The sequence below is a fragment of the Haliaeetus albicilla genome, chromosome 13, assembly GCF_947461875.1.
Source record: "Haliaeetus albicilla chromosome 13, bHalAlb1.1, whole genome shotgun sequence".
Classification (NCBI taxonomy): Eukaryota; Metazoa; Chordata; class Aves; order Accipitriformes; family Accipitridae; genus Haliaeetus; species Haliaeetus albicilla.
In genome coordinates, this window is record NC_091495.1 from 4,945,208 (window position 1) to 4,962,883 (window position 17,676).

The 17,676-nt window shown below is 46.5% G+C and overlaps 1 protein-coding gene across 2 annotated transcripts in view; it reads left to right on the top strand.

The window, feature by feature from the left end:
- The first annotated feature begins 418 nt into the window (after positions 1-418).
- Positions 419-17,676, top strand: part of KCNK12 (potassium two pore domain channel subfamily K member 12) — a 30,115-nt gene continuing 12,857 nt past the window's right edge. The window contains exon 1 of one of the 2 annotated variants that reach the window (XM_069799941.1): positions 419-888. In XM_069799941.1, the coding sequence (XP_069656042.1) occupies positions 537-888 (352 nt within the window). In that variant the 5' untranslated portion in view covers positions 419-536. The remainder of the gene's footprint in view (positions 889-17,676) is intronic. The other variant, XM_069799942.1, reaches the window with a different exon arrangement.

The following is a 17,676-nucleotide window of genomic DNA, read 5'->3' on the forward strand; positions in this document are numbered from 1 at the left end:
CAAGGCAGGGCAAGGCAAGGCAGGGCCGCTCCGCCCCGTCCCTCCCCCGGGCCGGGCCCGGCGGCACCCCCGGGGGCGCGGCACCGGCCCCGGCGCCCCGGTACCGGCGCCCCGGCCCCGGCCGGAGGGGCGGGCGGGCGGCGGCAGCAGCAGCAGCATCGTGGGGGCCTTGTGGGGAGCCTTCCCGCCGGGGATGCGGTTCCCCGTGGGGCCGCGCCGCACGCTCCCGCCCTCCGCCCGCCGTCGACCGGGCGCCGCGCGGAGCCTCCGCCTCCCCGCGGCGGTTTCCCCCGCGGCGGGGCCGCCGCCGCCGCCGCCGCCCCGCATGGCCAGAGCGAGCCGGCCGGGGCCGCAGCAGCCCACGGCCCCGGGGGCGCGGGGCGTCGGGCTGAGGGCGGGCGGGCGAGGCCGGCGGCCCCGGGGTGCCGCCGCCGCCGCCGCCGCCGCCAGCCGGGCGGGCAGCCCCGCCGGGGGATGAGTCAGAGCCGCGGCCCCTGCAGCGGAGAAGCCGCCGCCGTCGCCGCGCCGCGGCCCGGATGATGCCCCCGCGGGGGGCGGCGGGCTCCTGCCGCCGGCGGCGCCTGGCGCCCCTCAACGAGGACAACGGGCGGTTCCTGCTGCTGGCCGCCCTCATCGCGGCGTACCTCAGCGCCGGCGCCACCGTCTTCTCGGCCCTCGAGAGCCCGTCGGAGGCGGCGGCGCAGCTCCGCTGGAACCGGACCCTCCACAACTTCAGCCGCATCTTCAACATCAGCCTGCCGGAGCTGCGCGCCTTCCTGCGGAGCTACGAGGCGGCCATGGCCGCGGGCATCCGCGTCGACGCCCTGCGGCCCCGCTGGGACTTCCCCGGCGCCTTCTACTTCGTGGGCACCGTCGTCTCCACCATAGGTGAGCCACGGCCCGCCCGGGACCGGGGCCGCGGGGGATGCTGCGGCCGCGGGGCGGTCGTTATAGCGACCAAAGTTTTGGGGAGAGCCGCCGGCGCGTTGCTGCGGCAACCGGGGCTCCTGCAGCCGCCGGGGAGGGGGGGGGGGGTAGGGGTGTCCGGGTCCCCTTGTCCCTTCACCGCCCGCCCCGGTGCCGGGGACCGGCGCTGGGCTCCGCTCCGGTTGCCGCTGGGGCCGCCAGACCCCCTGACCCGGCCGCGGCGGGAGCCTCGTCCCTTCCCCAGCAAAGTTTTGCCGCCGGGTGAGGGGTCGCACGCTTGGGCTTCCGCCGGCCCGAAGGAGGGAGCGGGGCCGATCGCCCGCCGAGCATCATCAGCCCTCCCCGGTGGTCGAACGGCGGCTCGTTACCGGGAGAGGCGGCGCGGGGGGGGGGGGGGGGGGGGGGTGAAGAGGCAGCGGGCTACCGAGGGTGCTGGAGCGATAGCCCGGGCTTCGGCGGTGCCCCACCGCTGCACTCGGTGCTGGTTTTAACTGCTGGCAAAGTTAGGGTGCGTGTGGGAATAAAGGCAGAAGCTGCACGAAGCCGTATGTCTAATAGCTGTGCCGAAACGCACATTCTCTGGCTACCGCTGGCTGCGGTGACTCGCTCTCTGGTAGGTGTTTAGGAAGAGCGGCGCTTTATGAGCAAATGGTGACTTTAGGGAGGTGGGATTTTTTTTTTCTGTACTCTAAAATTACTATTTCTTACTTTTTTTTACTTTTACGCTACAAATACCATTAAGAGCTGCCGTGTGGGAGATTGACTTGAAGTAAAGCCGTGGCTATCTGCTGCTCTCGGAGTATAGCTTGGGAAGCCCTGTCCCTGGGGACACAAGATCTTTATGGATTTTCTCTCTCTGCCAGTTTTTAAGTTTTGTAACAAGCCAGTTGTCTTGGGGCTTCTGAGCATAAGTGCCACGCTTTCCCTGTATTAGAAAGGAAGAAGCACACGGCTCGTTATGGCACTTACATTCATTAGGTTCAGAAGATGTTTTATCAATAGTGACTAATCTGTATAATAGAGTCGTGATGGTGACTACAGCAATGTTGTCAAGTATTGTTACTTTTTGCATTGAATAATTCAGTTAGCTTTCCCTTTTCAAGTACATTCAATAGCCCAGTCATTAAAACACCATTTTAATGAAGCGTTAGGCCTTCTTCATCACAAGAGCATATATTTTTAAGGGTTCATTACAACAGACCTGAATGGATGGACAAAAAAAGTCAGTATATTAACATACCCACTCTTTCCTTACACCTGCTGTAGCAAACAGAGAAATCTTCAGGTGACGTGTAAACGCAGATCCATTCACTCCTCTGCCAGCCCTGGCTTTTTCTCTCCGTGGTTGTTGAAATGTAAAATGTTTCCCCTTCATTTGCAAGCGTTTGTTTGCATCTCCACTCCATTGCCCTGTCTGCAGTCATTTGTACCTGGGAGGAGGGAATGAGAAACTCAGCAGGGCTTTTTTGGCAATCTTGACAGGTGTAAATGGCTGAACCCAGAATTCTCTTTCACACACTCCTGTAGTGCAACCAAGGCACCAATCTCTTTTTATAGCCAATAATGTCTACGTCTCTCATGCAAGATGGAGGCTAAAGAGTGTTTTTCCCCAGCTGCAGCAAAGGCCGGATTCTGCCAAGCGTTCCCCCGAGTAGTGCCTTCGCTTGGCATCCTACCTGCTAGTACTTACTCCTGGATTACTTACACGACTTTGCGTGAGTTCAACGAGCCTGCTGTGGAGCAGGGTTTTGCTCTGAGCAAGGAGATGCAGGAGAAGGTGGCTCGAAGCGAAGCCGAGTTGTGCCGTGGGGCACGGCGAAGGCCATGGCAGAGCCGCTGTGCCGGGGTGCCGAGCTGCACCAAATGGAAGGTGTCAACGTGTTGCCTGGGGGAGCAGTTCCAGAGCTGTTCCTTCACGGTCCCTTCGTTCCCTCCCAGTCAGCTCCTTTATGTACCTGGAGTACCTTTGATTCCACTGTCAGCTCCCATACCGTATTATCCTGGTTCAGAGCAATTTCCCTTGCCTTCGTGTCACACTTAATTGACAAGGAGAATGCTGCCTTGACTCCACCTCGCCAAGAACTACCAGACATCTAGAGTCAAAACAGCTCGCCTTCCTCAACAACTTCATCAGTTACATGTGTCAAAGCAACTTTATTACTCCAGCAAAACACGCTCCTCTCCTAGTGACGCATCGGAAAGCTTTCTTACTGCTTAACAAACAGCACGTAGATGCCATGTCTGTCGAGGGTAAATCACCCACGGGTTACTCAGCCTTTTATCTGCAGAGGATTCCAACTTACAGAAAACTCGCTGGGTCTTTTCAAGTCCTCACTGTACTCTTACTGGTTTTAATAAAACTACTAAATGCTTCATAGGTAGGCATCGAAATACAGTCACCCAGGGACAGGGCTGCAAGTTTTCCTGGGGTTTGTGTAGGCTGAACAGAGGGAGGGAGACTCCAACTCTTCATCCTTCTGTGAACACAAGGGTTAGGCACCGTGGGGCTTGGAGAAAACTGCTCCATCCAGCCTCCTCAAGCAGGGCTTCTGCAGAGCCGAGCAGCAAGCCTTCCTGAGGTGCTTTGTGTCCTGTACTTCCCTGGCTGCAGTTCTGCAGCTTCCCTAATTACACAGGGACGTAATCAAACCCTCTGGGTGAGAAACATGATAGTGGGGTCTTTAAGAAATGGGAGAGAGAGTTAAAATGAAATGTTAAGTCTAATCTTAAAGCGTTTTCCTGAATAGCCCACAAAGCGAGTGGCTTACAACACCCCCTCGATAGCACTCTGGGCATTCATTTTTTTTATTATTGCATTGTTTGTGGTTGCATAATTAAATGTTGAGTCCATTTTTCATTAGCCACATCTCGATTTTCAGAGCTATATAAGAAAATTCTTTGGTCTAATTTCTGATTGCTTGCTGTCAGTCTACACCATTTATTCAGTCATTATTTTGCACTCCAAAAGGTATTCTTTTGTAGGCAATTGCTATTATTATTGTTCTGATTTCTTTAAAGAGCAGCTAGGTGAAATTTATTCTTGATTCATTGGTCTAACTGGCAGTAGACTTTGTTTTTCAGTTGAGTTTTTTCCTTCCTTCCCCAAATGAAAATCACAAATAGTTCCCAGCACTTTGTTAAAGACTGAAAGCAAAGCATCACTCAGACCAGTTTTCTTCCTGCTAAAATGTTGCAGAGTACAGCATAATCCATCATAGCTTTCCCCATATTCTAGTAGCACAGATTCATTCTGCCTAGTGCATCAGGCAGCTCTGGGATGCCTGAAGCTCTGAATTTCTGACTCAGTCCATGAGTCTAGACTCTGTAACCAGATTTTTTTCCTCCCTTAAATGTTAGAATAAACATTAGGTGCCTATCTAGTAAAACATGTTGAGACATCCACTTACTAAATTTGGATTTTAAGCTTCTTACGTGTAAGTACATGTTTCAGAAATCAAGGGATACAATTGCTTTATCGAAATCCATACCATAAAAAACAAGGTCAAAAGAAGTACTGCAATATGTAAAAGTGATTTTTCAACATAATATTTTTAAAAAGCACCTTTACTCCAGGTGCGTTGCTTTGGGATGGAACATGTCGGGGTTACAGGTGCTCGAGAAGGGCCGCTGGGAAGAAGAGGTGCAAAGATCTTCCCTCTGTACATCTGTGCGAGGGTTACAGGTGTTTAGGGCACAGTGTATAGGTGTGAGCAGGACTGTTCATGCTTTCCTTATCCACGAGGTATATTCTGTTAAATGACTCAGTATTTGTGTGGACTGACAGCTCCACCCAAAGGGATGGGTTATCTCAAAGAGATAAGGCGGTGAGATGAGAGGTGGGGCTTTGAAACCACGTGAAGAAAGGCCACGTAATGAGAGACATAATATTTGGTATTTTCTACCAGCTAACTAACCAGCTCCCGGCAGCTGCTCTCTCCTTGCTTGGGATGTTGGCTGGGTTAGACCTTCTTCTCCCTGGGTCCTCTGTAGGGACCCACCATACCCAGCACATCATTTCCTTGGGTGCTCCACAACTTAGGTACCATAACCACTCACTTCTAAAATACCCTCTGGCTCTGTGTCATAGTCTTTTGAGAAAATCTGGAGGTCCAGGTGTGCTGAAAGCCGTAATTCAATGGAAGTGATGTGCAAAAGACTGTTGGACAGCTCGGCAAGTGCATGGTCAGATGTTGGACTGCACTGCTAGGAGCCAGGGAGCGAGCCTGCCTGAGAGCAAGCACTTCACATGGTAATTTGGCAAGAAATTCCACAAATAACCAAGATGGTCTGAAGGCTTTAAGGGGGAAATATATTTGTCCTGTCTTCTTCATTGTTGTATTTCAGGATATGAATTTGAGCTGCAGCTGGGGAAGGTTCTGGCTCTCTGCTCTCTGTGAATGCAATTTCACTGTCCATACGGCCAACACAAACCAAAAGGCGACAGTCACACCAGAATGTGCACCTGATCAGCATCAGTGTTATGCTTTTTTAGGGCTCTGCAATTCTCTGAGTCTTGTACAGGCAGCTTTTGCAGAGGGTTCAAATTAGGGAGCAGTTGCCTCCAGAGCTGACCTTCTTGAAGTTAAAAAATAACCAAACAAAACCCAAATGAGAAAGCAGTTGGAGGAGCAAGCAGTATTATTAAGCTGCAGCGTCAGATTATTTGTCTTTGCCATCCTATACGCGGTCTGCAGGCATCATGGGAGTGTGTTTCAGCTTGGTCTGCTGCGGCCAGATCCGATTCCTTAGGCGCGTGTGATGTTTTGATCAATGTGCCGGTAGATTTCCGAAAGTTATTTTCTCACTTGGGTAGTCTTGACAAAGAACAGAGAGCAAGAGGCTCAGAGGTCAGCAGGTCAACAGTCAGCATATTTCTGCCGAGAGAAGTCATCCTAGAGTCATCTTCCTCAGGTGAAGACCTGGCACCATAGCAATGTTTTCTACTTGGGGTAGCTGCATGGGAGTATTAACTTCTTTGGGTACCACTAATAGGCATTGCCTAAATGTATGAGCTTAGGTTGGGTGCTCCGAGCAGAAAAGTAATCTAAATCACAGCTTCCCTTCTGGTAGTGGAGAGCAGCAATAGGAAGCTCTACTTGGAGTACATCCATGTAATTACACGGGTGACTTGAGGTGTCCCTGCTGAAGGGTTGTGATGAAATAATTTTTATCCTAAATTTGTTGGGTTTTTATTCTAGAAGGCGGGAGGGAGAAACCCCAGTACTTTAAATACAGCCCTTTTCAAAAGAGAAAAAGTTTTCTGAAAATATTATTTTAATCAGTCTCAGTACTGCTTAGGGTTTACCTGTCCCTGTAGGGTTATGCCAGACCCAAAAAATGAAGCTATTGCTGTGCTTTGGTCATCTAAACTTAGAGATTTCTACAGAGCACAGCAGCTCAGATTACTTAATCTAAGAGTTTCAGAGGTTTCTTAAATATTAAACCCTAACTATGAAACCAAATGTTTCAAAACACTAACATCAGTACAACGGAGATCTAATTGTTGTTTTACGGCCGGAGAAGTTAAGTCGCGGACAACCAAATTGCACTTCTTTTTGGTGTGGCTGTGGAGTTTGGGGTGCTTAGCTGGAGCACTGAAACCTGGGCTCTCCAAACTGAGTGTCAAGCACCACAGCATCTCAGAGCAGTCACCCAAAAACCAAAGCCTGTCTGTAACATCAGGGAATAGAGAATTTGCCCCAGCATCACATGAGATAGGGTCCCTCTCGCTCGGGTGGTTGAAGGAGCAATGTCTCCTTAGTGGGTACGTACCTCCCGCTTGGCACGACATTCAGTCTGGTCTTCAGGGATAGTCCTGCTGGGCAGCAAATAACCTGTGTTTTGGTTCCCTGTGCATTTAGAAGAGCTTGGAGATGTGATTGCAAACCAAACGTTGGTGGGCCAAATTCCCACTTTGACAGCTCTCCGTCCGCAGAGGTGACACACATGGCTCCAGCCAGTCGGTCTGTATTACTAAGCATCCTCCCCGTAAATCTGTTATCGCACCTGTAATAGCAGTGAGGGATCATAATTACTGGGTTTATCAGCTGCCCTGTTTTCTGCAGGCTCATAAATCCAAATCCTGCCTGAAACCCTGCGGGCTGTGTTCCCATGGCGCCTGGCCAGTCCCTAGCCTCTGCTCTCCCCCTTTGCTCTCCTGGGGATATTATCCCTTTCCTTCTCTTACAGCTTTTCTAACGCTCCACAGTCACCTGCCTTTCCCAGGCACTCTTCATTTCTCCAGCTTCTGCTGCCTTCCTCCCAATTAGCAGACCCTCCTCTACTGATGATTTGTGTGCTTGATTAAATTTTGAATATTTGTTTGATGTCTTTGCAGTCTTCCAAGTTAATAACTACCAAAGAAGTAAAAAGTAAAGCTTTACAGTTTCTTTCTGTTCCTCATCACACCTGTCCCTCTTCCCTAGTGTTAATCCTGTTACTGGCCCTTATTTCTTTTTTCAGTCTAACTATTTCTTCCTTCTCCGATTGTCTTCCGTTTGACACAGATCATACACACTTCATCATTTTTTCTCACTTTTACTGATCGATCATCTTTGCAAGCACACCGTCTTGCTTTTATGTGAACTTTAATTGCTCTTCATCGTGGGGAGAAGAGGAAAACAATTATAGGATAGATCTGTTGGCAATTAACTTCACATAACAATATCCATTCCTGGTGGTATGCTGGAAAATACAATGATGTCATTTATTTTAATGAATGCAGTATTACCTTCTCTTTGCAGCTGTTGAAGTCAATGAGAATTTCACCTCTTGCCATAGTAGCATCAGGTTTAGAGCAACAGAAAACCAACTTGGAACATTTCATCTGCAATTTTTAGTATGAAGACAGCTTGATATTATTGGAAACGTAGCCTGTACCCATGATGCATATAAGCCTTGCTTACCTTTATGAAAAGAGACAGTTTTCATAGTGTGTCAGCACCGAGTGCATATCTGGGTGCATTTTGAGAGAAGATGGGTAAGGACAAAGATTAGGGTTCATGCTGGTGAACATTTGAAATGTGAAAGTCTTCCTGAGCGCAATAAATCTTAGAAGTGATAACAAAACCTTTTGTGAATAGACACACTTAAGTAACAAACAGAATTATAATCTAAGGGGCAATTGCATAGCAATCCAAACAAATCAAATATGTTTAATTTTATATCTCCCCAATAGCCTGCTTCTGCTGAAGTCAATAGTAGACCGGTCTACAGAGCTTTAGGAAATCCCACCTTGCCTATTTTGTTGGCACACTAGGTTTATAAAACAAATGTAGGTCTGATGTTGCCAGCACTTGTCATTACTGTTAAGTAATTCATCTCCCTGAACTCAGTGGGTCTGTTGATGGCAATGGGTGGTATACCTGGCTATAGACATCAGAAGGTTTTAATGCAGTCTCTCTTGAATCAAATGAGAAGTAGAATGAAAATTGAATCTAATTGCATTAGATGAGGCAAAGCATTAGCAGCCTTTTCAAGTAATTAAAGCTTTGGAGTGGAATAAAATAAGAAATTGAACAGTTTGATGTTAACGTTGGGATTACTTATATGGGTGAGGCACTGCTATTGCTCGTGTTTAAAAACCCATAGTAAGTGTCCTTACTCATTGACGAAAAAAGCAGTAATATCTTGATAACAGTTGTAGCCCCACAGTGATTCCTCAAGGAATTTTGACCTTTCTGAGCTTGTACCACTGCAGCTTCTTCCCCTTTAGAAATGGTGGACTGAATGTTCACATTCATTCTCAAGTCTTATGCCAGCAAATCTAATCAAGGCAGAAACAGCAACTAGGGGAAATCTGCCCACGTGAGAACTGAGTGAGAAACTAATTCAGTAAATTTCAATTAAAAAGAAACCCACATAAAATCCTTTTGGTTATTCATTATTGAATATTCTGTCATCTCTTTGCTCAGACTGAGTATTGTGCAAGCAATGTATTTATCTTCTGAGGATAAAAAATACAGTGTCATTTGTGCTGAATGTGTATGGAGTCATGTCTACTTTAAGCCTTTTGGGGCTGGAAATGACTGCAGTGTAAAGATCTTAAATCTAAATTGTGATTTTAATGAGAGGGGCAGAAAGAAGCTGTTTGATAACATGATTTGTCCATTTACAAAAGCTGCTACTGGCAGAGCTGCAAGGACCAGGAAAATCTCAGATAAAATCAAAAGCTCAAAATGATCTTGATAAAGTGGCAAAGTTGTTCAGTATCATTAAATTTAAAAGTAGTCAAGGGAAATGCATACTAAGGAAGGAAGAGTTAAATGCAGAAATTTTAAATTGAGAAGTAACTTAGTCAGCAGCCCTGTCACCCTGTATTTGTACTACAGTTACTTAAAATTAGGTCTTTGTGCCTTCGTGAATGAATTAGAACAGCTGCCCGAGCAAAAAGATACTTGAGAATTTGCTGCTTTGCTTTCAGCTGGAACTTCTTGAAATAAGGGACCCATGAACGCATATTTAAACCATTAAGAAGTCGAGGTAGATTTATCAGAGCTTTTTCATTAAATTGTGACTGTAGAAGTTTGTACAGAGATTTGTAAAAAAACTGGCCAAACAGTGGAAAATACATTTGTATGTTTAGGGTCTTTTTATCCTATAGGTCCATCTTTATAGGCTAACTCTTTTTAGAGCAGAAGAGCTGAAACAGCTATCAAGAAATAGATGTTCTCTAAATACCTACCTACACAAACACCAGAGGCAGAAGAAAAACATGCTGCAAGTCTGTTGTTTAACCCACTCAAAAGATAAGCCGGTGATTTAACCATTTGACAGCCTTTCCCATCTGTAAGGCTTAGAAAGCCCAGGAGTGACATCTTGTTTTATCAGACTTCTCATGTGGGGAAATATGACATACACCCAAGATTGCTTGTGAAATTCAGATAATACTATTTCTTAGCCTGAAAGGAGAAGTATTGTGAGATGTACTGGCACTGGAGTGGCAGTACACGTGCAAGTATTCTTTTGAAGCCCATAATGTCTCAAGAATATAACATTTGGATGCCATTATTCTTTTTTCCTTGCACTTCAGAAAAAAAATTTTGCACAACCTTGGGTCTACTCAGGCATCTGAAATGCAACTGCAAGTTTCAATAAACAGCAAAAGCAGGTGTGAATGCTAATGTTTGAAACAGTCCCTTTGAAATGACACGGAATAAGATTTTTCCTGTTAGGGTGTTGCTTAGAGACACAGTTATCCACACAAAAACTATAGGAAAATAAGAGTGGAAGCAGCTTTAAAGGATGAAGAATTAATATTGCAAGAGAAATCAACTTTTAAAACAATGTTCACCTAGAATCATATCATCAGCTACATGAAGACTGTAGGAAGGTCAGAGGAGATGGCAGTGTGTGGCTTCAGATATTGGGCATATCTCGAGAGAGAGGAGGAATTGGCCACTTTGGGGGTCCATGAGCTATACCTTCATGTATATCTGTGTTTACTGAGACAGACTTTGTGTATTTCTTGGTTATCAATGCTTTTGTTTTCTGCAGATTTTTGAAAATAATTCCTTTAAATGCAGGGATGTTTCCTTTGTCTGATAGTGTCGCAGAAACCTCTGTGTTTCAGCTGAGGTTTGGTAGTGTGGTGAGCCAAGGCAGATGATTCTGCACACAACCTGGAACGTGAGCTGGGGTTTGATACGGCCCCGACAGCTGTTAACGCAAGATTTTGATGACCTTTAGCCTCTAATGCAAGGAAGAGTTTTTCCACAGTAATATAACTTAAACAACTGAGGAGCATGTGGGCTATACTTTTCCATTATTAACACCATCACTGTTTCAGAAAATACTACAGCAAAATGGTTTTCCCCAGCTGTTAGGATAAGGAAAGAAAACCAGAGACAGGACCGTGCAGTCATCAGGTGTGGAGGCAGCCACAAGAAGCAGCTCTGGGCTAGCTTAGATCAATTCACAAGGAGACAGGCTGCAACCAAAAGAAAGAGCATCCTGCTTTCATCCCCCTTTTCTGGAAGTCTTCCTTTTTGAGGTGGTTTAGCACTAATTTAGCCAACACTAACCTGTATTCTTTCTGTTTTAACAAGCCACTAGAGCATCCCAGCTGTGCCAAGGGGCAGAGTAACTGACAAAACAAGAGGGGGTTTAGTATCATCTTGCTTAAGATTTGCCCAAGAAAGGTAGCATAAGAAAATAGATTCAGTCTTGATTTTTATGACTGTAAACCAGATTCTGGCCCCAAGAGTTTAGCAGAGAAGAAGATTGTATTATTTATAAGAGCAATAAAACCTGAGGCACTGGAAGAAAGTTTATTTATGAACAATATGTTAATAGAGAAGGAAGATTGTCACACCACAGGGCACCCCCATCCCTTTGCAGTCGAGAGTCAGCAAGAATAATGCCAGCTTGTAGGTCCTGACTTTCTTTTTCTCTGTTCAGTTTGAATTTGTACATTTCTGATTTTCCTCCTTCTCTGAGCTTCATTCTCCATCATCTCCTTCTAGGAGAGGGCCCCTGTCCCTCATTAGAAACTGTATTCTGTTGCAATAGAAAACCCAAACGTAAGCTTGCCAAAGATTTCAAACCTCAAGCCCGTGACCCTCCCCATGAGTTCCCTCTTCAGGGGGGCTGCTTAGCAAGACCTCGCACCAGAGCTGCTGCTGGCTTGGCACAAGTCAGTCCCTGTTTCCTTGTACAAGATGCATAAAGGAACAGCCAGCCCCAGCAAGCGAACCATAAAACTGATTTAGAGACACTTCTGCTTCTTCCTCAGCTTGGTTCTGTGCCAAAGCAGCTTGGCCACACCAGATGATTAGCCTCTTTCTGTATTTATTGGGCTATGTCTTTATGATAATGGCATTTAGTAGTGAGCAAGGGTGGGCTTGTTTGGTTAGGCTTTGGTATGCACTTTCTTCTCATGCTGTGCACAGAAAGGGCAACATGCAGTACAACTCTGAAAAAAAGCTTGCCAACTTCTGGTAAATGAATAGAGCAAGAGTACCGCTGCCGTTGGTGAAGCTGAAGCCCTAGTGTTTCTCTTTTTAAGGTCATTTATCACTCAGATTTACAAAAGTTAGGCCACTTGAGCTGATAAATGTGCCTGCTGAGTACTCACTAGAAATTGAAGATCTTTCTTGGAAAGCTCAACTAGAAGGTGTCAGCGTAGAAAAACACACTCAGGAGACGTGCTGCAAGGAGAAGGTAAACGTACATGAGCAGCCAGCTTTTGAGAAGGTTATTCCTCTTGGCTTTCCTGGGGGATCTCAGGGGGTACCCCAATGCCTTAGACCCTTGTCAAGGTGATAACACCCTTACTCCTCTCAGGTCCAGCATATCCTTCACCCTAAATATGTTGTTCTGGCTCTGTCACCCAGGATGCCTTTTCCGTAGGGCATGAGTCCCCTCCTCACCTGCCTCCTGACGTGGCCAGGTATCAGCCACACACAGCAGCACCTCCACGTGCAAGTACCCTGTGTCCTGGGTCAGGCTTCCTATTCCCATCTTTAGGGGATTTCACAAGCCAGAGGTTTCTTTGCAACTTCTTAGCCCCTGACCATCTGACCTGTCCCCTTCCTAGCAGAGGACATCCTTCCCCACCTTCTCCCCTCCAAAAATTTCCTCTCCAGAGCACCCAAGTCCCCTCTTCAATCCCAGGATCACAGCCACCAGTGCCTCCAGTAACCTCCGCAGCCCTCTCCATCACACCGCTCCCTGCTGCAGGTACCTCCTGCCCCATTCCCGCGGGGCAGCCCCTCACAGCATCCTGCTGCTCTCCAGGGATGCCCACGAGTGCAAACCCCTTGCCCACGAGCAGAAATCACAGGTTGCCAGAGGAGCTGGGGTATCCTGGCATCCCTGCCCCGATGGAGCTGCCCCGCCACCTCCCAGCCCTGGGCACAAGGTGCTGCTGCCCAGTCCTGTCTCTCGTCCTCACCAAAGTCACTGTTGGGCATAATTTTAGGTTTGTCTTTGTCATTCACCTCTACAGAAAAATATTGTTACCTCTCAGCCTCTTTTTATACCCTTTGCATGCACCTGGTAACTTAACAACTATTTATTAGCTTTGCCTTTTAGTTATTTAATGTCACGGTTGCCAATTTAATAACTTTTTTTTTTCAAGGAAGCTTAGGCTATTTTAGGCTCACAATTCTATTAGCTTTTTTACAAAACAGTGTACTTTAAAGAGGAATGAAAATGTGGCCATGACCTTTTAGGCTGTGGTTTAAATCACAGACAGCAGAGAAGTGCTGAGGGTGATTGATTCTGGTGTTCACTGATGTTATGTGTAGCAGCGCTTTGGATAACCAATAACCTGATCACAGTTGTGTGTAAACAGAATAAAATTGGTACTGTGGAAAGCCTTTAATAATTGCCTGCAGCTCCTTGAAACTCCTTAATGTTCAATTAATCATCTCCTGGCTTCGTTCTGGCAGCGTGGCTCCTTTTGTGTAGCAGTTGTCTCAAACACCTGAGTAATAATTCAGCGGTGGGAGATGTAACAAGGAGCAGTAGTGGTCACCTGGATGGTTTTTAACTACATTCATCGAGTTTATTGTGGTGCTCTTTCAGGTCACAGAATAGATTGGGCATCTTTTCCCACAGTCCCTGGGGGATTGGGTGCATGTATGCCCATTTTTATGTACTGAACAGTCATAGGAGTTAGGGAAAAAAAAGACATAGATAGATTGATTGATTGATTGATTGATTATGGGAGTCAGTCGTTAGCTGCATAGTCACTCAGTATTTTCTCCATGGGGTATCTGCTCTAGTACATGGGTCACCAAGGACTGCAAGCTTGTGTATGATAGAGGTTAGCCAGCCCTAAAAACTGCAGTGGTATCTCCTGTCTTCAGACATAGCATGGATCTGACTTGAAGTGTCTTAACGCACACATTAGCCAGTGTGCATTAGTGGACAGACTGCTGCTGTTCAGGAGCGCTGTTTAATATCTTTGTCAGCGACATGGGCAGTGGGATGGAGTGCACCGTCAGCAAGTTTGCTGACAGCACCAAGCTGTGTGGTGCGGGCAACGCGCTGGAGGGAAGGGATGCCATCCAGAGGGACCTTGACAGGCTTGAGAGGTGGGTCCGTGCAAACCTCATGAAGTTCAACAAGACCAAGTGCAAGGTCCTGCACATGGGTCAGGGCAATCCCAAGCACAAATATGGGCTGGGTGGAGAATGGATTGAGAGCAGCCCTGACAAGAAGGTCTTGGGGGTGTTAGTTGATGAGAAGCTCTACATGACCCGGCAATGTGCGTTTGCAGCCCAGAAAGCCAACCGTATCCTGGGCTGCATCAAAAGATGCATAACCAGAAGGTCAAGGGAGGTGATTCTTCCCCTCTACTCTGCTCTGGTGAGACCCCACCTGCAGTACTGCATCCAGCTCTGAGGCCCCCAACGTAAGAAGGCCATGGACCTGTTAGAGCGAGTCCAGAGGAGGGCCGCAAAGATGATTAGGGGCTGGAGCACCTCTCCTATGAAGACAGGCTGAGAGAGTTGGGGTTGTCCAGCCTGGAGAAGAGAAGGCTCCAGGGAGACCTTATAGCAGCCTTCCAGTACCTAAAGGGGGCCCACAAGAAAGCCAGAAAGGGACTTTTTACAAGGGCATGTAGTGATAGGACAAGGGGTAATGGCTTCAAACTGAAAGAGGGTAGATTTAGATTAGATATTAGGAAGAAATTCTTTACTGTGAGGGCGGTGAGGCACTGGAACAGGTTGCCCAGAGAGGCTGTGGATGCCCCATCCCTGGAAGGGTTCAAGGCCAGGTCAGATGGGGCTTTGAGCAACCTGGTCTAGTGGAAGGTGTCCCTGCCCATGGCGGGGGGGTTGGAACTAGATGATCTTTAAGGTCCCTTCCAACCCAAACCAGTCTATGATTCCAGATAGTAATCTAAATAAGATCAAATGTGATTGCACAGCAACTTCTATATTAAAGTCTCTGGCAATGGAAAAGCTCTAGAACAATTTACTGTTTGAGCCCAAAGGGGGGGGTATCTTAATAAAGCAGACCGACAAAGATATTAAAGGGAAAGTAAGTTTTTCATTTGTAGTCTGAAAACGTAAAGCCAGGTGGAAGAACTGCCTCGTAGTATTCTCACTCGTTGGGTAAAAGCGCTGGATGCAGCAGAAGTTTTCCATCTGCAGCGGTTTCGTCAACTCCGAGCTGTGACCCTGTATCCAAGGCAACTGTGTCTGGTTGTTAGGTGGTGAGGAGCTATAGAACAAATAAAAGGTAGTTGTGAAATATACAGGTATGACTCTATCAGGGACAATAATTATGAAATGCTAACAGGTAGAAAAGGGGTTGGCGGGAGCACCAGAACCCAGATACGGAATTCAGAATATGATGTTTTGTTCCTTGCTATGGTACACGTGTTAGTCATAAATATATAAAGATCAACCATTGGAAAGCCATGAAGTAAAGCAAGTATAGAACAGACATGAAACAAAATTTGCTCTTAGTTTATCTGTCTCTGTTCTGTAAACCCCATCTCTTGGGGACCAGTCCTGTAAGAGCTTAGGCTTTATGTTGCAAGAACTTCTTTCCCTCTGGAGGCAGCATTCTGGTTATACGTTTTTTTGTTTATTTCTGGGAAATCTTTTGTTTAAAAGGTTATATTCAACAATTTTAGTTTCTTTTGATTCCTTTAAATGTAGCTGCGTTATAGTTATATAATGGTATAGACTTGATACTACTCTCATGATCTAAGTGCTGTTACACTCTGATATTTAAAATGATTGCTCAGTTGTGCTGACTTGCTGCATGAGCCAAGTCCCATGGCAGAACACTTGCATAAGAAGAGCTGAGGGGCTGGCTGAAAGAGGCAGGGGCACACGGTGCCATGTTAAAGGCTGGAAGACTTTCTTGTGTTCAGTTTTTGAGGTGGCCAAAACTTTTCTCCATCTTGGGGTAGATAAAGCTTTACTGGAAAACTGTTGCCCCTTTTAATCTCAAAATACGGTAGCACAAGGTAATTGCCAAATCAATTGGCCTGAGAGAAGAGCTCACAGGTACTAAAACTGCTATTTCTTTTTGTTTTCTGGCATTAACCATCTCTTTTACCCATAAGAAAAGGGATAAAAGACTAGAAAGCAAGAGCAGTAGGAAGCATATCACAAGTTTGTCCAGTTTCACTACCTCTTGAATCCATCACCAGCTTAAGTAAATTAAAAATCCAGGTGAGCAGAACAGTAACCACAAAACCTATTATGCCAGTCAGGATGAGGGACTCATTAATTGCCAGCACTTACCCATGAGAGGCTGCTGAAGGATAAGTGTTATCTGAGAGTTTTTATCAGCTCATCTCTGCTAATCCTGTTTGTTTGGGGAGAGGAAGTATCAAACAGCTGAAATTAATGCTGCCAGGGATCTTGTATCCGAAGTGGTGGGGCAGAGTGGGGCAGAATTAGCATGAGGGACGTTGAAATATTGTGTCTGAGCCACACAGAATCAACCCCAAGGTACCTGTACAATCCGCGTCAGGGCCACGAAGAATGCAAAGCACCGTTGTGCTTCTTTCCTTGTACTGTCTCAGAAGCACAGGCAGTTCTGGATGAATTTGTTTCATCTAGGAGTCGTGATGTACTTAGCCTTGAGCAGGGGCTGAGCTCAGAGGTGTTGTACAGAACATACCAGGACTAACCCCTCGTGGTCCAGGTGGTGCCGAAGGGACAAACACGGCTAATGAAGGAAGACCTCGGATGAAGAGTACAGGAGTGCACTTCTATCTGCTAGCTGTTGACCTGCAGTTACTATGTTTGGCTGATCTTACTTTTTGCCTGTTTTATGTATTTCTTAGCACTCTCCTTGCTGTGCTGGGTCCTTTCACCTTGCATAGCTACATACTGAATTTTGGTAACGTTATGGTTCAGAAAATCTTGCTTAAACAAACCGCATCAAAAATATCAAACTTCACCACCTCTCATGAATGATCACCAGAAAATACTAAAATGCTTCAGCGCATTTACAACTTGATCCAAACTGTCACTACCTCTCTTTTTTTTTTTTAATTAATAAATGTGTCTAGCCATATGTGTGACAATAAACCCATTTATTTTGATGGTGATGTTCACATGCTTGCTGTGAAGCACATGTTTGAATACTTCGCTGACAAGGCATGGGCGAACAGATGCCTTCTCTATAACGAGCTGGCCATGTATCCCTAGCTGGCAACCGCAACAGGCTCCCCGGCTTCTTCTGGGGACCAGGCACTAGTGGATATTCATCATCAAATGAGAAGGGTCCCACGAGCAGCCAGCCTGACCCAGATAACAGCTTCATCCCGCACAGGAGGAGGAGGAACTGAGAAGAGCTTCCCATTCCCCCGTGTTAAGGCTGAGACCCCAGGGCAGGCTTTGTGGGATCTGCTCAAAGCGGGTCTTGTAGCACAACAAAATGGAGAGGCTGTGGGTCCAGGAAACAAAATCTAATGACCTCTTTGGTAATTTGTTATTTTCTGATAATACTTTGCAAGTTTTTCACTGTCTTCTACAGAAAAGACTTTTTCTAGTGTGAAGATACTGGTGATGCAGTATAGTCCAAATTGCTGGCACACAGATGTTTCCAAGCATGCCACATCTGTTGTGAAAGTAGACCACCTCTTTCCTCATGCACCTTCATGTCATTTGAAAAGCTATTTCCAAGTTTACTTGTCAGGAGCATTTACATTCTTTTATCCACAAATGCGAAATTCTGTATCAACGAAGTACAAAGGTAGCACAAATAAATTACCCAGAAAAATAGAGCCATTACAAAAATAAATCAATAGATTTCAAGCAGCAATCTCAA